This window comes from Hoplias malabaricus, chromosome 4, assembly GCF_029633855.1.
Source record: "Hoplias malabaricus isolate fHopMal1 chromosome 4, fHopMal1.hap1, whole genome shotgun sequence".
Classification (NCBI taxonomy): Eukaryota; Metazoa; Chordata; class Actinopteri; order Characiformes; family Erythrinidae; genus Hoplias; species Hoplias malabaricus.
This window is the reverse complement of record NC_089803.1, coordinates 37,065,392-37,086,072: the sequence shown is the minus strand read 5'-3', so window position 1 is coordinate 37,086,072 and position 20,681 is coordinate 37,065,392. Positions and strand designations below refer to the sequence as shown.

The 20,681-nt window shown below is 37.9% G+C and overlaps 2 protein-coding genes across 2 annotated transcripts; one reads left to right on the top strand and one right to left on the bottom strand.

The window, feature by feature from the left end:
* Positions 1–8: 8 nt before the first annotated feature.
* On the bottom strand, positions 9–12,267 carry hal (histidine ammonia-lyase). The gene is made up of 20 exons (XM_066668928.1): positions 12,021–12,267; positions 11,403–11,463; positions 10,972–10,999; positions 10,254–10,328; positions 9,699–9,771; positions 9,265–9,331; positions 9,097–9,134; positions 8,862–8,987; positions 7,627–7,766; positions 7,447–7,494; positions 6,681–6,828; positions 5,330–5,425; positions 4,652–4,710; positions 4,483–4,563; positions 4,258–4,323; positions 3,643–3,808; positions 3,348–3,482; positions 2,497–2,605; positions 2,289–2,358; positions 9–1,611 (listed from the first exon to the last, which is right to left on the bottom strand). The coding sequence occupies exons 1-20, from the start codon at positions 12,265–12,267 to the stop codon at positions 1,480–1,482; spliced, it is 1,965 nt and encodes a 654-aa protein (XP_066525025.1). The 3' UTR covers positions 9–1,479.
* Positions 12,268–16,531: 4,264 nt separating this feature from the next.
* On the top strand, positions 16,532–20,230 carry ucmab (upper zone of growth plate and cartilage matrix associated b). Its single transcript, XM_066668072.1, has 5 exons — positions 16,532–16,644; positions 16,867–16,929; positions 17,073–17,168; positions 18,820–18,918; positions 20,034–20,230. Exons 1-5 carry the CDS (start codon positions 16,587–16,589, stop codon positions 20,129–20,131), a joined length of 414 nt encoding a protein of 137 aa, XP_066524169.1. The 5' UTR covers positions 16,532–16,586; the 3' UTR covers positions 20,132–20,230.
* The last annotated feature ends 451 nt before the right edge of the window (positions 20,231–20,681 follow it).

Genomic DNA, 20,681 nt, shown 5'->3' with positions numbered 1-20,681 from the left:
GGCCCAAAAAAAGAAATCAAACTCTCTCTATGGGAGTCAGAAAACATTTATGTTCAGCTCATATTACAAGATTTCTCTGTCTTTAAATAAATATACAGTATGAATTCAGCTTGTTAGCAAGTTTGGTTTTGCAAGTAAAACACCCTGTAGCATTAAAATATGTGTTTCACAAAAAAAACCTTTACTAAGGGGCAAGGGTGTAGAATTAGCATGGACGGAGGTGGACCACCAATATCCAGAGATTATTGAATTGTTCCCACCAATAATTTGATCGAAGTATTCCTCAATGCAGAGACAGAAATCCACTGGGTGGAGTTGCATCAAATCCAGCTCCGCCCACATCCAAATCTTTCTGGGAGGTTGGGGTTGGGGTTAGGGTTAGGGTAAGGGTACGGTTGTACTGGGAGGAGCCAGTTTTAGTCTAATCCAAGGAAAACACAACTAGGGAGGAGCTGGATCACATGCAACATTTCCCTATCTGGTTCTGCAGCGCCCAATGATTCCAGGCTCTGGCCCCCCGCGACCCTAAATTGGATAAGCGGTTACAGATAATGGATGGATGGATGGATGTTTAGTCGGAATAATTTAAAAGCACATAGAATAGCATATGTGTTATATCAGTCCTGTATTGTTCTACCACGGAGACAATTCATATGTCTCCACCAATGGGGGGTGGTGTATTCCACAAAGCAGGATTTCTTAGTTAGCCAGCTAATTTAAGCCTAAATTTGAGGACTGTCCAATAGGAATATCCCTCAATTCTGTTCCTATTGGACAGTTATCTCACAAGCCAAATGTTTACATTGGTAGGTGGATTAGCTGTACAAAACTGTCCACAGTTTTGAGCATATGAGTGACTGTGTGAGTGTGGGTGACTGGCTCTGGGCCCATTGTGATCAATGTTAAACAATTGTGAAAAAGTGTTTACTGAATATAAATATTTTGGTAAGAAAAATGCAGATAGACTTCTGATTTCAAAGTGGTAGATGGATATAGAAATTCCATCAGCCTTATTTCTGATTTAACAGAATGAAAATCTATTAGATTCAACCTGGAATTACGTCAACTGAACTAACAAAACTAACTAACACACACATCACATGACAATATATCAGACCAACAGATTTACATGTAATTTTCTCAGATGTCCTAAGAGATTTGCACTGTACTCTCAGCGAACCTGATGATTTGATATTGCATCAAAAAATGTTTATCTATCTGGTTTCCAAATTGCCACAACTTCAACAGCTCTGTCTTTTGTTTCATGAGTTTACAGTGGATTAGTGATGACTGAAAAAAATGATGAATGAAGACTAGACATGTTTTAATGGGCATCTACGTTTCAGATCACACTACATTTAATATGAAGGCATCAAAGTTTTCCTAAAAATTTCCAATACAGCATATAGTAGGGTTGATATTTATCTGCATTAAGAATAATGTATCTTTAGCCTTTATAGGATCTCAGTGGGTTCTTGGTCACTCCAGTCGGACACGTTTCCGTGGTGACGAAGGTGGCTCCAGGGAGAAGGCGGTGGGAGAGCAGGGGCGTGATTCTGGTAAGAGCTCAGTGCAGTACTTCTCAATGTACGGCTTAGCCACGTTCCACACCTGCACACAAAATGGGAAAAGGGTTGCTCTGGAATGAGGAGCAGCTTGGAATTGGAGATCAGTTTGCTTGCTTCCCTTCAAACAGTTTATTTTTGTTCTATCCTCATAAATTAAAATAATCTTCCAGGCCTTGGAAGACTGAGGCATCACTGGGGATCAAACCAGTGTAGAGTGGTTATAGTCAAGATTTGTTCTGGGTGACCAAGTCAGATTTGCATAGCAGTGTTCCCCACACTACAATATCTAGTATGCAAATACATTTTACAATCACTAGAATTCATTGAGCTGTAGAGGAAAACAACCAAGCTCCCAGCCATGTAGGTCTTACATCAGTCATTGGGCAAATTTGTGAATAAATCTACAATCCTATCAGATGAAAATGGAAATTTTATCCGTCAAGCCTGAATTAAACTGAATTAAACAGTGTCTAGATGGCCAGTTCATACACTTATTATACTTTGTTACTTTTAGATTTTTGAAGAGGTGGAAGAGGCATAAACCACTGGACAGGAATGAATTCGTTCGCTGCTGATGCACACTGATATGTTTTGTCCTGGATTCATTTTCACACTGAATATCACATGATGCTCTGAATTACAAGGCTGATTAACAGTCAATAAAAACATCCTTCAAAGACTACTGTCTCACACAGTGAATACAACGTGAATTACAGTTACCTTCTGGTCTACAAGGAGCCGATGGACTGCCTCAATATCTGCAGACATAAACCTATCTTTAATCCAGGGCCTATAATGAGATAGAAAGAGGATGGGAAAAGAAAATGAATTAGTAAATATTCATTTACAATGTGAAGGGTTTTAAGTGTTTTAAGCTGTAAGATTTGTATTGACATGTTTATAAAAGGGATTGATAAAAGATACTTACTTGACTACAGAACGCACAAGGTCATATACCTTCTCCAATGGCGTGGTGGTCCGGAGAGGACGGAGGAATTCAATCCCCTGACAAGCGGCCAGCAGTTCAATCGCAAGTACTTAGCGAGAAAACACACACACAGCACAGCTTCAGAATCACATACTTACACCTCGGCGCTGTACATAAATATTAATATTCTAAACAAGTATATAATCTCTAAAAACAGTTATTAATATGTTTTGCTGAGTAAGCTTTATTTTATTCAGTTTTAATTCTGTTACAGCTGTGAAACCTAATTTAAACGGAACTGAACTGAAATATTTAAACCACACATTTATTTCTGTCACTGATACAAAAAAAAGGAGAGTAGGTGGAATGTGTCCTTTTTGCTATTAAGAGAGATAAAGCTGCAGATGTCTCAAGATGACTGAACATATACAAAATGTTGGATATACACATATTTGTATATTTGTAGTTATCAGTCAATATTTGATTTATTGAGCCTTTGACACTTGTAGTGTAGAGGACATATTTGGTCACTAAAATTACAAACTATGTAGATGTGCCTTTAAACATACCACAGTGGTTTTAAAATCCAGTTTTGTTCCCTAAAGGTACATTATATATATGTAAAATTTCATTATAGAATTTGTAAAATAAAAAAACATGATATCAGTCCTGGAGATTAAACTGGGGCATGGAATCAGCACAATCCTAAAAACTACAATTAATATATAACATGGTACAATTATGTTCCCTAACTGAAGGTACAGAAATGTACCCCTGAGAGTACCATCGCAGTGACAGCTTTTCTGCAAATTATATTTAGTGTGGTGGATATAACCTGAAGGTGCTCATACCTTGCTCTACATGCTCAATGACTCTTAGTGCTTTCCGGGCAGCCCAGCCGCCCATAGACACATGATCTTCAGTTGCCGCGCTGGTGGATAAAGAGTCCACTGAGGAGGGGTGGCACAGCACCTTGTTTTCAGAAACTGCAAGGAAAGAAAATCTATATTTTCTAATTTTTATTTATGGCAAATTGCTAGTGGCATGACTGTTACATTAGGAGTATGTTATAAAATCATATGTGAAAGTTTGGGTTATTGTTTGAACAGAATACAAAGTTTATTGTTTTATGTATAAATTAATGACCAAGGGCTGCAGCAGTGCAGTGTGCAATCATGAAGCCAGAGTTCAGTCCTCCCTCGTTAACCAAAAAGGCAGGCAGTTCACTAAGAGACGGGTTACAAAGACGTTCAATCCTCCTCTCACTGATAGACGCCAACTCATGCACTCCTATAGCTAAATAATCTAGGGCCTGGAAAGGAACACACACACACACACACACACACAGGTGGAAACAAATTAACATGCATTCCACATTCACACAGTACTGTCCCAAATTTCCATTATATGTCCATTAAATTATTTGCTTGGGAAAAAAACTCTGACATCAAAATAATCAAGTAATCAGTTATAAATGTTATTTTTTTTCTGGAAAGGCTTGTGTTTGTATTTGTTTTGTTTTGAGCCAACTGACATGGTCACTGGCTTTTTGTAAAGTGAGACATTTTCATTCCATTTTATTTTATTAATGCTTTTTTTCATTCCAAAATGATGTATGTGGCATAAAATCCACTAACAACAACATTAATAATGAATGTTAGATAGCATTTATGAAAATGGTCTTCAGTGCTTTTAGACCAAAACACTTAACTTATTTTTGTTTTATTTAATTTTTTGATTTTTACAGTGTATTAGCAATACCTTTGCTGGATACTCTCCATGGAAATTGCCTCCAGAAATGGTCTCTCCTCTCTCAGCAAACACCATCTAGATGATTTGTCATGGTAAGAACACTTGTAAGTTTGGTGATGGTAAGATCTTCTTATTCAAAATGTTCAAATCAGACAAGGGTTGCCAAAGTGAACAAACAAAATGCTTTCTCTAGGGATAGTTTATAATAATCACAAATGAATACATAAAGGATACAGGGTTATCTGTAGCACTGTTGATTTCTGTATTGATGATATTTCTCACAAAACTAATTGTGTCAGTGACAATGCCATGGACCTGTGAAAGTAAGTTAATTAAAACAGATGGCTCATAAGTGATGATAAAGGCTGAAGATTGCTTTGTTGAAAGCAGAGTCTGGCTTTACCTGGGGACAGCAGCGCATGGTGTACGCATCCTGGACCCTGTCACAAAACCTATGGCTTTCTAAAAACAGAAAGATATAAACACAGATTACTGACAGAAAAACCTGCAATATTTAATGTGGAAGGTTGGACACTCATGGTCAAATTACTGAAACATGCACAAGCAATTACCCATTGTCTCTCATGTGCTCAATGGACAATACACAGTTCATTTAGGTATTAAGAAAGCAGCTTGAACAAAAGTTATATATATATGTTCTGTGGTTGGCACGGTGGCGGTGCAGGTATTGTCACTATCACACAGCTCCAGGGAAGTCCTGCTCCGGGTGACTGTCTGTGAGGAGTTTGGTGTGTTCTCCACGTGTCTGCATAGGTGTCCTCCCGTGGTCCAAAAATGTACATTGGTAGGTGGATTGGTGACTCAAAAATGTCCATAGGTGTGAGTGTGTGAGTGTGTTGCCATGAGGAGGACTGTCGCCCCCTCCAGGGTGTGTTCCCACCTTGCGCCCAGTGAATCCAGGTAGGCTCAGGACCCACCGTGACCCTGAACTGGATAAGCGGTTACAGAAGATGAATTCATTCATTATAACGAAGAACTCGAAGAAACATTGACCAGCATGCCCAAATTGTTACACAGAAGTGTATTTTGTGTTTGCAAACTGCTCATTAGATCATTTTACCTGCAATCTCTGACGGGTGGTGATCAGAATCCAGAAGAGCACGGAAACGCAAAGCCACCTCCTTCTGTCCTGGATGAGGACGCAGCTCATGAATGTCTGTGAGAGGTTTGGAGCAAAGCTGAATTTGATTTACAGTTATAAATGTATAACATAAAAAAATCATGAGCACATGATATATATGCAAATATACATTTTACAGACATTACAATAGATTACAATAGATTTATATTACAAATATGCAAATGACCATCTGGTTAAATGACAATCTCAAACCATTCCTATTATGTAGTGACCGATAAAGTATGGAGGATATTTTGTGACAATATTATATAAATAAATCAATAAAGAAAGAATTTAATTAAAAGGAGAATTAATTAAATGTTTTATTAAAGAATTAAAATTTAATAAACGCTTAAATCATATTATTTGACTTATTTAATCATGATTATAAAACAATTTATATATTTGTTTTTTGCGCCTTGCACCATGAAATAATTCAATCTGTCAATATCATCCATCATCCGTGAGTGGGAGGGCTTAACTCCAATTCAGACAGATTGATTGGCTAGATTGGCAGATTAATCACATACCTTTGATTCATATTTCAGTCTACTAATGTTAATAACTTTAACAAGCCAAAATGAACCTGCCCTGAACTTTTAAATGAGTCTGCAAATTTAATTGAATAGGCATTGAGAAACATCCCTGCTGCTCCATTATCTTCCACTCCATCAGGTTCCACCCTAGCACCTGACAGACAGCCTGTAGTTAGCACGAGCTGCCAAGAAGAACAAATCTTAGCCTATCGGAAATGTTGTCCTCTTAAAATTATCATTAGTAGTTAGTTACACATTCACTCACACACTCAGGCCTACAGATACATTTGAGTCACCAATCCACCTACCAATGTGTGTTTTTGGAGCGTGAGAGGAAACCGGAGCACCCAGAGGAAACCTACGCGTCACCTGGAGCGGGACTTAAACCCACAATCTTCAGGTCCCTGAAGCTGTGTGACTGTGATACTACCTGCTGTGTGCTGCCCAGCTTTTATTGCAAATTTTTACTTTTATTTTAAGATATTTAATGAAAATTTTAATTAATGAATTCTCCTTTTACTGAAATATTTATTTATTCATTTAATTATATAATATTGTCACAAAAAATCTCCATAATAAATAGAGCCAAAACCTGAATGCTATAGAAGCTGTAAAAGGCTATAGAAAACTAATAAACCCAATCTGTTTATGTTGCTACACAAAGTAATGATTAACTAGATCTGTCCAGATGTGAACTTTAGTTTAAGAACATAAAATAAAACATGAAAAATATTTCACAAAACATAATTTCCCACCACTGTCGAATGCTTTGGTGGTCCCCTTCAGGACTTCCAGTGTGAGTGCAGCAATGATGTCAGCTTGCCTGGCAACAGACTCTGCCCTCTCAACAGACTCTGCCCCCAGTGAGGTGATCATCTGTGTTCCGTTAATCAAAGCCAGACCCTGCCATAAGTAGTTCATAATAAACATTTTTAAATGGAGATAATATTGTTAGTATCAAATGTAATTTATTACTATACTTATGTATTAATATGAAATACTAATATTATCCATTTCAGGGAGGTGGTGGGTCCGGAGCCTACCCAGAATCATTGGGCGCAAGGCAGGAACACGTCCTGGAGGGGGCGCCAGTCCTTCACAAGGCAACACACTCACACATACGCTTACAGACACTTTTGAGTTGCCAATCCACCTACCTGTGTTTTTGGACCGTGGGAGGAAACCCACACAGACACAGGGAGAACACACCAAACTCCTTACAGACAGTCACCCGGAGCGGGACTTGAACCCACAACCTCCAGGTCCCTGGAGCTGTGACTGCGACACTACCTGCTGCACTACCGTGCCACTCTATGCATATATTTTACTTTTTAAACAAAGTTAAAAACAAAACAAAACATGAAAAACACTATATAAAACCCTATGATATAATTATATAGTCCAGGTCAGTTGCAAAAGACAGCAGGTGGGTGAAGGACACATTCCTCAGGTGAGGACAGCAGAACTATGTCAACAGAGATAAATGTAGTTAAAGCCTGACACAAAAGATCAGAGTAGCACCTCTTTTGGTTTCAGCGAAATAGGCCTCAGTCCATGGGCTTCTAAAACCTGTGGGCAATGAAAAGGTCATAGGTCAAACTTTAAAGGGGGTGAGCAAAAGTAAATAGATATCCTAAAGCTCTGCTTTCATCTTGTCCTTTGGAACGTGACATGAATATAGCATGAGTAGTGGACACTTACGTATTTGGCATCTGCCCAGCCACTCTTAGGTGACCACATCTTCCCTTCTCCCATCAGCCCCAAAGCCAGGTGAGAGAGAGGGGCCAGATCTCCACTGGCCCCCACTGTCCCTTTCTCAGGGACAAATGATAGACATGAAGCTGAAAAACAACACATAGAACATCTAAGCAAGAAGACACAACTGTTTCCTGAGACTTTACACATACAGTCAAAGCTCTGGGGACCCTTTGGTAAAGGGTAGACACCAGACCCACTCATTGACCAGGGGAGATCTAATATTTTCACATTAGTGTATAACCCTATTTCCAGTAACTTTGGGGTATTTTGTAAAATGCAGTAAAAACAATAATATTATATGTTAATTGTCTGATTATTAATTATATAATATTTTTACAAGAATATGACAATAATAAAGTATGATATTATATTACCAATAAAATTCCTCCATCAAAGTGGGAGCCCACAGAAATAATCCTCACAGAAATAATATCTGGTTTAATGCCTTGCCAGAAATAATAATCAAGATTATACAAAAGGTTCAGAGGGCCTGAGGTCTAAAATTTTTTATATTTTCAGTGTTTTCTATCTGTCTCACATAGTTACCTGGTCTGTTTAGTATGTTATGTGTTGTAATTCTTTAAACAGGTGCAGCCATGACCAAAAGTTTAGATTAGTGAGCATGGGATTGAAAGGTTTGATGCTCAGGACTGGCAGAAAAAATGCGGATGGGGGAATGAAAGAACAGCAGTTTCGCCTTTCTCAACACACATGGCTTGAGCAAGTAATTTAACACCAAACTGTTCCTCGGGAGCTGAGGTGGCCACACGGCGCTCAGGGTGTAGTCACTGCCTCTAATAATCTGTCTGTTTTTGTGTTCACTGCTGTGTATATGGTAAATGCAGAGTCTAAATTTCATTGTACTGGTGTGCACTGACAAAAAGCAAATCACTTACATGTGAAAAATTAAGGTAGAGTTAATTTTTATATGTACCATATTTGCCAAAATAAAACTGATGTTGATTCTGTTTGAGACACAACATCAAAGAAAAATTATAAATTCCTGTCAGTGAAAGGCTTTTTAAATAAGGGACCATCAAAGAAGCATCTATTCTCAGATGTTAATACCGAAGTGTTTTCTGAAAGAGCTTTTGTATTTCTGAGAGAATTCTCAGACACTTCCAAAAGTGCAAGGCAGTATTCCCCTGAGCTCAGCACTGCTAGAGGCTTTTATGTACCATTGAAGGCCTGGATCATGGTGTGGAGGGTTTCCAGAGAGATGCCGCTGTGTCCTTTAGCCAGAACATTTATCCTGAGGGCCAGCAGCATGCGAGTCCGCTCAGGACTCAGAGGACTGCCCAGACCTGTCCACACATACAGTAACACAAAGTAACACACAGAGTAATAAAAGACAGGAGAAGCCAGATTTCAAGTAGAACACATTTAAACATTTAAATTACACCTTGATCTCACCTGCTGAGTGTGAGCGAATAAGATTCTCCTGGAGTTCCCTATAAGAAAAAAAAGTATAAATCCAATTCTGATGCAAATTTGAGATATTTTCAGCTGAATTTAAATCAGACAAAACAAAGGAAACATGAAACTACCCCAATACCATGACTGACAAAAAAATGACTGTACTTGAGTTTGCTGATGGGAATGACAGTCCGGGCAAACTTCCCAAATCCAGTGGTGATACCATACACAACTGGAGAGCAGATTCAACAATTAGATTTCAGTACAATGTCTGATTTGAAATATTAAACTCGCAATAGACACTTAGAATCATTTGCACATTTGTGCACCACTGGTGAAAATACATGTCTTATTAATGTTGCAGCTAAAATTAAGTTAACACAAACACCATGTAGAACACATTTCTTCCAAGAACATATCATTTGACCTGGTGGGTCCAAACTTTTGCATACCACTGCATGAGTAAGTTTAAAACAACTCTACAGTATCTAACCAAAATGGTTTTATTTAGATATAGATCTATAGGATATATATGGATTAAGTATAAAGAGGAGAGGTAGACTCAGTACACATTGCTAAATAAAGCTACACTTCTTTACCTTTCTTTTCTTTTACTATGGTGTCCAGAAGTTCTCTTGACTGCTCTACTTTCTTCTCAGCCTCAGGGGTCAGCTAAAGACAGATTCCCATAACCATGCACATTTTACTTATGTCAAAACATCAGGCAAAATAAGTTAGAGCAGTGCTGCATGTTAGGATTTATGTGGCAGCTGTGATTGGGAAAGTTTATTATAATTATAATAATTACATGTATTGTGTAATGTTAGTAGTATTCAAAGTACAAGCTTTTCAAACAGTTTTGTTGATATTCAAATATAAAAAAGTCAAATATAGTATGTGTTCCTCCACAGGGAGAATGTTCCTGCACATTTTAATGCATTTTACACTTTATCTGCAAATTGGAAATAAAGTAGGCTTTATGAGTGTTATGGCACATTTTTGTTCTGTTCTGAGCATGCAGAAATTAGCCAGTGAAACTGTGCTCTAATTTTGCTAAATCTTCAACTTATTATTATTACTTATTATTTCTACATAGAAAATCAACAAATCATAATTTGAAGTTCCTTGGCTGTATTATTATTTTTTTGTTTTACCTTAATCTTGTAGAGGCCTTGTCCTAGGTTGACTAGATCAGTGGAACTCAAACTATTTCCATCTAGAAAAATGTACTGAACACAGCCAAACACATAAAAATGATTAATTTTGATTAATCACAAATGCAAAATCATTTTAAATATGCAAGATATTTTTCACTTGCACATTCAGAGAATACGTATAATGACTTAAAGTTGCACTAGAAATCCTGTCTGTGTTATTTCAGTTCAACTATCTAACCACCAGAGGCTATGCACCCCGAATCCTGACAAATGCACTAGTAGTTAAGGCAACCTCAAGTGCACAAGCAGACAGACCACAGCATCAAAGACAGACACTTTGTCTCAGAGTGCAGATTTTCAGACAGATGCTGTGCCCAAAACTGGGCTCATTTTCTAGTGTCTAAAAACATAGTGGACAGTTTTCAATGCACTCAAACAATCCCACAATGCATTACAAAATGCAGTGTTAAACCAGTTTACACTAGTAGACAATGGATACCTATAATCCACCACGCTGTTTGGTAAAAACCCAAATCCAGTTTCATATAATAATGCACTGTATAGTGAGTAATATAGTGAATAGTGAATAGGGAGTGATTTCCAACAGAGTTTCTCAAGTCCAGCATGCTGAAGTAATTTCATATTTTATAGCTAATTTGAATTAGTAACAACATGAAATATAATTGTCTAGTGCACCTTTAATAAATAATCTTACCTCATGTGGCTCTCTGTAAGGTCTTGTTCTGTTTCTCTTGTTAAGGTGGTGTAGGTTAAACATTCACATATAGCTTGTCAAGTTAATTTCACCAACCATTCCAATTTTATTAAGGTGTATACATATAAATGGCCCACCCTGTATGTATATCTATATATCTATCTATCTATCTATCTATCTATCTATATATATATATATATATATATATATATATATACAGGCTATACATCTCCTTGCAGTTTTAATTGTATTCTGCATTCTCTAAAATGTAAAACTCTAACATAAAAAAGTTCAACTTTGAAATTGTCAAAGCAATGGTTTAAGTTAATTCCAATACATTTTTGAAAGAGTGCAAAACTTGTCAGAAAGTGTGGTGAAATGTGATCTGACAACCTTTAGTACAGTGCCTCTTATGATGTTTAAAAGGATACAAATATGACATTCCAGGTTGGCTGGGTATGAAGTCAGATGACATGGTGTCTCCTTCAATCTCTATACAAATTAAAATTAATCCAAGACATTGGTTTGTGAAGATTTGCCTTGTAAGACCAGTTCTTTTAAAGTATGTAATTATCCTTATATACACTATATGTCCAAAGAAAATTTGTAACCACCAATTCTAATTAGTTCAGGTACTTAAAGCTGCATTCATTGCTGACACAGTGCACAAACAGCTTGTACGATGTCCAAGAGAAGTATTGGGCTCTGAAGCTGTGGGACTATGTTCTTTGGAATGATAGAACACCATTCAATACTACTGGGATCAATTGGAGTGCCACTTTTGATTCAGAATTAATCATCCAACATTGGGACTTAACCTTATGAATCTTTTTGTGGCTGAATGCAATCAAATATTTACAATGTTTCAGTACCTAGTGTAATGCTTTCCTGCAAGAGTAGAGGCTGTTACTGCAACTCCCTATGAAACTAATGATTTCAGAAGGAAGACTGGGTGAGAAGATGTCTACAAACTTTGGACATATGCATGCAGCAGATAATCAGTTCTTACATAGCAAATTGATGGGAACTGTTAAAGGAAATAACATTACCGAGCTCCACAAAGTCATTGTCTTCCAAGACATCGTCTATTATATCATCACCATCCAGCAATCCTTGTCCCTGACACCTCCTGGCCACAAAGCGCACCTCTTTTATATGCTGGATTCCTCCATTATCAGGCTTGTTCTTGGCATATCGTTTGAGAGCCTCCAGTCCTAACCAGTTCACAGTGTTGGCTGTGTCCTTACAGGGAACCATTAGCCACTCATCCCTCACATGCACCGTAAAACGTGGCATTGTAAAGCAATGGTTTATCAGCTCTGATGTCCACGCACTTTTGAACTGTAAAAAAAAAGGTGTGTGAGGGACCATGTCTAGTGAAGGACACCAGCTTCAGCTGACCAATCAAAGGCCACCTGGTGAACTCCTCCTCAGTGCATGGGCAGCTGAACCCGTGGTTGTGTTTAAGTTAGTTATCTCTGCCCTCTGTTGATTAGTCAATCACAAATACACACACACACACACACACATACACACACACACACACACACAAACGAACACATTCACTCATTGAATACCTCAAAGAAATAAACTGCAAATATGAAATATAACATATAATAACTTATTCTGAAGACAGAAGCCTGCTGAATATTACTGAAACTACCATGTGAGGTAGTCAAGTAAGGTAGTATAATAATAACTAATAGTAATTTATTTCAGGTTCTATTTTCTGTATCAGATTTTCAGCGGATTAACAATCTAGACTTTGACAGTATTTGTGGCTTGGTCTATTATTTGCTGAACCTGAATCCAATGCTTACAGTAGCCTTGCACAAGCTTTCCACGCCACTGGAGTTGTAGCCCACTCCCCCTGACAGAACTAGTGTAATTCAGTTAATACATTCACCTAGCTGCACTTAAGACATTTTGTCACAAATTTGGAGTAATGCATAGGATCATGTTCTGTCTGAAAGATTTGTTTCTAGGTTTCAGCTTTCTGACTGAGGCCATTCGGGGCTGATTCAGTATTCCTAATAAGGTATAATCTATCCTCCGTCATTATGATGCTATCTACTTTCTGAAGTTCACCAGTTGCTTTCCTGGCAAAACTGTCCACACCATAATGTTGCCACTCCCCATGTCTCACATTTTTTCCATAGCACTGATTATTACTGACCAGTTTTTGTTTTACTCAACCATATTTTTGTCCTGACGATCAGGTGCAACCTCCAGTCTGTCTTTTTTACCTGGGTAGGGACATATTTCTTGCAGAGAACTCTTTCAGGCTATGGCATCATAGCGCTCTTTCAATGGTGTGTGTAAACACGCTGGTACCTTATGACTGCAGTCCCTTCACCAGTTCCTATGTTCTCATATTCAGTTTCAGACCAAATGTCATTGTAGTCATTTTAGTTGTTTTGAAATTGCTTGTTGAGGGGAACCAGACTTGTTAGGATCCAAAAATCAGTAGTCATTAGTACAAAGTATACATTCTAACTGACTTGCCAAATGAAAAATTTGGGGACATGAAATATGTGGAATTGTGAAAAAGGTTAAATCTATGTATTTGTTCACAGTTTACAGGAATTACACATTAAACCACTTATTCTGTCAAATAAGCACTTGGCACTCTGTCATCTAGCCAAAATCAGGTGCTGTGTTCAGCCAGTTTCATACAAACTGAGAGTAGGTTAGTTGTGCGCATAATTGGCTATACAACATCAGTTACAATTCATATAATGATAACATTTTAGGCTGTCTGCTATAAAGCCTTTTTGGAGACTAAAGTAAGTTTTGACAGGAGCCTAAAAATAAGCTTGCAAGAGCATTGTAAATCTAACTGCACAACAGTTGTGAACCAGAAAAATGTGCCTCATGTTGTGAAATTTTTAAATGTTCACTTTAAATTATGAGCGTTCAGTTATGAATTAATTATAGTTAATCATTTATTAATATATCTCAGTCTAGGAATAACACAATTAGTTTGCATTGTAGTACATGGAGTTAATGAATTACCAACTTAATAAACTATTAAGAAGCTAATTATTGTTGTAATAATTTAAATTTGTAAGCAAAATAACCCAAAATGAGTCCAGTTTATTTCTTTATTGCTAGGTATAATTCAGCGCAGCACACAAATGGACCTATGGGACTTTGAAGCCATCAAAAACTTTAAGGAATTATTGACAGTCCCAAACAAAAACAAACTTGTTGCATTTTCCTCTTAGACACCTTCACACGTTTCCGCATCTGCCTTTTCCTTAGAGACAAAATTCCTCAAAATCATACATTCATACGGTCAGTTTGTGGCTTGGCCAGACTCCAGATAAAACCCCAGTGAGTACACACCTCAGTAGCTGCTGCGCTACAGTCTATGTATGAGAGGAGCTCTTGTGTGAAGGGGCCTAGGCACATTCTCTCAAAACCAGACCAATAACTGCACCAAAAACAGTTCAATGGACTGGAGCATGACAACAAATTTTATACAGAGACTACAAGAGTGGCTTATGTTTACAAAGTGGGTAGCTGATTTACTGCTAAATTAATCATTTCTTCTGGTGATCTGAAATAAATGAAACTCGCCTTGCGTCCAATGATTCCAGCTAGGTTCTGGACCCACCCTAACCCTGAAATTGATAAGTGGTTACAGACAATGAATGAATGAATGAAAGTGTATTTAATAATCAAACATATTTCCTGTGAGAATTAAATTATTATTTAAATGTATGATTCGTTTGTAACATGATTAAACACAATGCTGCAGTAAAAATAATCAATTTCGTTTATTTCATTGTGTGTCAAGAAGAAGCAAAATGTTAAGATGAGATGCAGAAAAAAAATCCAATTTTGAAGTTAGCTTCTCATTCTACATATTTTTATTCAATGTTAAGAAGCTAATTCTGAAATGCTGAATGGAAAATATACAAATAAATAAAACAAATGACAAAAACTAACTTCAGCTTATAAAGTCACCTATTCAAGAGAACTTAAAATCAGACAAACAAATAAATTCTTGTAGTTAAGTCATAAATGAAACATTCTCTGGATCCAAATAAATATTACTTGATGCTGTGCTGATTCCCTGTGTAAGAATTAAAGGCACTATGCTGGTCACCTGCTATTTCAGTTGGGAGTAGGGCTTGTTCATTGGTAGGACTATGAAGCTCTGAGCCTAAAGCTGCTTCTGCTGGGCCTGGCACCAGACAGGGGCTGGGTAAGCTGAATTTGTATGTGTAGCTGGCTAAATGTTTACTTGCATTGATTAAGTTTTGGCTTAAAGAGCAAAATGTAAACACTCAGAATTTTCTGTTAAGATATGGCTTAACTGATGTTAGGGGAACATATGATTTCCTGTTCCTTATTTTCTGTGAACTAACTGTTAATTCCACCATTCACCTACACCCACCTTTCTCTCACCTGTCTCTTTCTGTGGTATTTCAAGTTAAGATGGTGATATTTAGACAACCAGATATGAGTCATAGCCAGAACCTTTTTTTACATATTCACAAAAAATACAGGACATCATTAAAAGGAGGAATATATATGACAGAAACATCAAATGAGTTTCCATTACCTTCTGAGACAATGTGAATTTCATATATTTACTACTGGCCTTCACCCACATTGCATGCTGTCATAACAGTAACACTTTATTTTGGTAGTCAAGAGTAGATGCTTTGTAGATTGTCTTTATTATCCATCTTAATGCAACTGAACTTGAATCTGTTCAGTCTGAACTTAATCTTAATCCAAAACCTAACATAACCCTCATTCTAATGGAGAAAATCAGTGTCAGAAAGTCAGACTGCAAATCTGTAAGGGAGAATGAGAAAAAAAATGAATGATTCCTTGTCAGTGCATTTACATTTAGAGTAGGGCTGGGCAGTTAATCAAAAATGTATTGACATTCAGAACATAATCTTGTCTATATCGATTATATACATAATTCTGTTATGTTCCCACTGTGTTCATTTACTGTCCTTTTAATATCACACTACCACATTATAGTCACATGATTCTGCCCCTATCTGCAACATGGTGGAGAACCTCAATGCAGAGGCCGACCGAGCGATTTACCAAAGAAAAACCCAGCGTCTGTGGTTTGGACGTGCTGTATTTTGACTTTAATTAAGATGACACTGAACAAAAAGAAGTCAACTGTAAACACTGTGAAAAAAGATCACTGTTTCAGCGATCAAAGCACAATCACACACCAAATACAGAAATCAAGAGAGGAACAAGCTCCCAGCAACATTAGAAAAAATATCCCAGCTTTAATACTGGAGCATATTTACAGTACAAGCCATAGTCACTAAACTGTAAAATACAAAATCAAAATAATCATAATCGTGGTAAAATGTACAATTAATTATTGATTTGTGCTAATATCATAATTTAGTTTTGGTGGTTCTTACAAGGAAGCCCTAGTCACAGCTAGAGTTCTTATAATGACTTAGAGTCAACCCTCAGGAAACACATTCCCTATGCCCCTCCCATCACCCACCCTCCTGATCTCCCAAATTCCTGCCACTGCCCCTTCAGTCACAATCCCCAACAAAGATCTGTGTGGATACCCTTTGCCTCTGACCTTGTGCAGCTTGGACACGGCTCTTAAAATGTGGTGGACGCGACTTGTCTTTCTCACCTGTCTGACTGTGTTGTTCGTCTTCACCTGTGAGTATGACACACAGGAGGTGAAAGATGTTGCTATACCTTTAAAAACAGCATATAGAATGTTTCAGGAGCATTACTTTCTAGAGATTATACTTCTGGACCTAACCCAAACAACAACAACAACAATACTAGAGTTTAGAAGTGTTTACCTTGTAGCTATGATTGCTTTGTGGCATGAAAGGCTCACAGAAAGGCTGTGACATTCTTTCTGGTTTATTACAGTGCTCCATGAGGTTAACAGTGAATCTGAGGGAAAGGTGGGCAAGAATGCAGCAAGCCCACAAGGTGACCACGAAAATGATCACTTTCATATAATAGTAGTGGCTATGTCTAGATTCCAGTGTCTCTGTGTTTCACATGAAGACCTCAGCATACTTGATACAGATGATACATGGCCCAGGTAGTTACTTTATTTATGTTATTCTAAGGTGGACTAAAGAGGATTTTCATGCACGAGAGTGATGCCAGCAGCTTTTTCAAGCGTCGTGGCAAGAGGGCAGTGAAATCACAGGATGAGATCAATGGTGAGTTTATTGATGTTCTCCAGCTGATGGTCACTTAAGAAATGTTTTATGAGTTGTTATACACATTAATGACTTCCAGCACAATGTCTCAATGAAGTGCCAGTGAAACTACAGTATCTGGACTGTTGACAAATATGGCTGTCTGTATGTAGGATACCGTTTGTAAAGAGTCTGTGTTGAAGGTGGCTGCTTCTGTGTTTGGAACAAATACTGTGAAGAAATGCCTGACTGAAAACTCCTTAGCAAAGTAATGTTTGATTAACACCTTGTCAAAGCAAATTTTTCAAGGATTTGAGGATTTCTTAATGCTGTGTACAAATAATATTAAAAAAAGTAATCCCAGCTGTAAACATCTAAGACAGCCTTTGAGAGAAGCATGGGCTCTGCAGGTGCTGCCCCTGACCACTATGTTTTGAGTCTGCTGAGGAATGCAGTAGAGGCTAACCACAGCGGTGAGCAGGAGCCACAGGCCAACATGGAGAAAGCAGGTTTCAGCCCACGGTCACTGTCAGAGCCTGTGGTCTAAAGGTTTAGACTTGGCTTTTGTTTGGCTTTTGACTGTAGTTGTTACAACATTTATTACACTTTTTCTTTAATTCTGATTGTTTATTTTAAAATATGTTTAAGACTGAGGTATGCCATGTCATGGCAAACATTATATTTAAATGTGATATTTAGATTATTTAAAGACCAAAACAGTCAGCTTTGGGCCAAGTACAGACTGAATTTTTGTCAAGGAGAGTTAAGAGTTAAGGGAAGTGGTCGGTTAGGTCAGGGGTTATCATACAGAATCTGAAATACGGCTCTTCTACAAACCAGGAGCTGCCATGTTGCGAGGACACCAATATCTATGAATGCTGCCCTTGTTGAGGTGGTGCAGCATGCTCATTAATGCTGACCATATGGCTATGTCAAGTCTGGAACTACTTGTACATAATACAGGACATGTTCAGATTTTCCCTTAGAACCTGGAACACCTCATTTTATTTTTGTTTGTTTGTTTTGGTATTAGAACAGGTTTATATATGTACCAACAAGAAATTCTCATTTATACACAACACCATAAGCTACTTTAGTGACAATAGCTCTTCTTCTTGAAAACGTTAGCCTGCAAAACCAGACTAAGTGTGTATGTGTTAAAAGCTAGGTTTACAATAATTTAAATATAAATCATTTTCCAATTACTATTGTAATATTTTACAGTATTATAGATTTATATACCACTGGGCTTCAAAATTGTAAAATACTCAGTATTGAGGAACCATGATAAGTAATGATGGGTAATCTTGCACCTAATGATACAAAAGCATCAAGCATTTATCAGTCTACATTAACATCTGTCATCTGTCTGAACGCCTACAGTACACGCAGTAATACGTCCTCTGATTTGTGTTCATTCTTCATGCAACTAGGAGCTAAATGCTGAAATTGCAGGCCAAAGAAGAAAACTTTAATTAACGTAAAATTAATTGTCAGACCGCAATATCAAAATAAACCTTGTTTTGCCTCAACTTTAGAATACATCAGAACACTGACATCTGCTTTGCATTTAAGTTCAAAACTGTTATAAAACACTCCATTCATATCTAGTGTCTACTGATTTTAACTGTCCCTCTGAACATTGTTTTTCATTTTAATGTTTACACTACAGCTGAGCAGAGACAGAGGCTGGCAGCTGATGAAAGGAAGAGAGAATACCATGAGGAGCAGAGGAATGAGTTTGAGAGTTACGCAGAGGAAGAGCATGACGGTGAATATGTCATTTATAAAATCTCTGTATATTACCTGACAAAGCATGGCCCAGTCTATGATGTACTTTGTACACCTTTGGTGTTTCGGTTTCCTCCCACAGTCCAAAAAAAACCACACGTTGGTAGGTGGATTGGCGACTCAAAAGTGTCCGTAGGTGTGAGTGTGTGAGTGAATGTGTGAGTGTCTGTGTTGCCTTGCAAAGGACTGCTGCCCCCTCCAGGGTGTGTTCCCGCCTTGCACCCAGTGATTCCAGGTAGGCTCTGGATCCACCGCGACCCTGAACTGGATAAGCGCTTACAGATAATGAATGAATGAATCATGCTTTCTTTATAGCAAAATGCAGGTAGTGTCACAGTCACACAGCTCCAGGGACCTGGAGGTTGTGGGTTCGAATCCAGCTCCGGGTGACTGTCAGTAAAGAGTGTGTTGTGTTCTCCCCGTGTCCGCATGGGTTTCCTCTGGGTGCCCCGGTTTCCTCCCACAGTCCAAAAACACATGTTGGTAGGTGGTTTGGCGACTCAAAAGTGTCTGTGGGTGTGAGTGTGTGTATGTTGTACTGTGAAGGACTGGCGACCCCTCCAGGGTGTGTTCCCACCTTGCGCCCAATGATTTCATGTAGGCTCTGGACCCACCACGACCCTGAACTGGATAAGCGCTTACAGATAATGAATGAATGAATCTGGATCATTGTCTTGTTATGTATTCTAGCTTCTTTTCACATTCAGTTTCAGCATGCCAACTTTTATTGCAGAGTGCATTTTCCTGAAGATAGATAGTTAAAAAGATTTAAATAAATATATAAATAATGAATAATATTTAATTTAATAATAGAGTTTGCTGCATGTCTTGTGTATTCTCTTTATCTTTGTATATAATGATTTATTTCCTTTAGATCGTTTCCATTTCAGGTGGCTCCACATTATTTTTTTCCCTTCTGCGTAATATGCCTTCTTCCATATTATGTATTATATATTATGTTGTGTATTATATTATTTATGTTCTAAAATGGTCTAAAACTGTGAGTATATCCAACCTTTGTACCGGGGTGCTGCTGTATCTCCAGATCAGTCTATTGAGAGCTGATTATTTTTTTTCACCGAACATGTTTTTCAGAGCAAGATGAGAGAACCCGTGAGAAGACAGAGCAGTGGAGGGAGTTCCACTATGACGGCCTGGACCCCTCTTATGAGTACAACCGCCACACCATTTAAAACTACCCAGCAGCGCTTATTTCCCAAGAGGAAAAGAGGAAATGTGCTACCTAACAAAAATATTCCCTGACCGTTGTGTAGCCATCATGTGAGTAAAACCATCATCACCAGCAAGAACGCATAAATTTGTTAAGCGCTCATTTATTGGATCAGAACCACAGCACCCTCTGCTGGACAAAAGCTTTAAAGCTTCAGTTGCTTGTGGGGAGGCAGGCAGATGGAGCATTAAAAGGAGTGAGAACCTTCCCAACCTAAAGCCTTATGCCATGAAAAATACAAGCCTTTTACCAGACATAGAACAGATCTAGGAATTCATTCTTGATCTTAGTACAAATATCTCTGCATAATGGTTTTTGTGCTAACCACCTGTGTGATTCTGCCTCTAAGCAGAATATAAGTGTGTTTAAGTCTACCACAGTCATGCTAGGACACGGACACTATCCACATGGAATTGCACAAAATACATATCCATATATATAGCTAACTGAATATCCCAGTCATTTCAGATATACCTGGAATTATTGTACAATATATTCAAAGCAAATCTGGG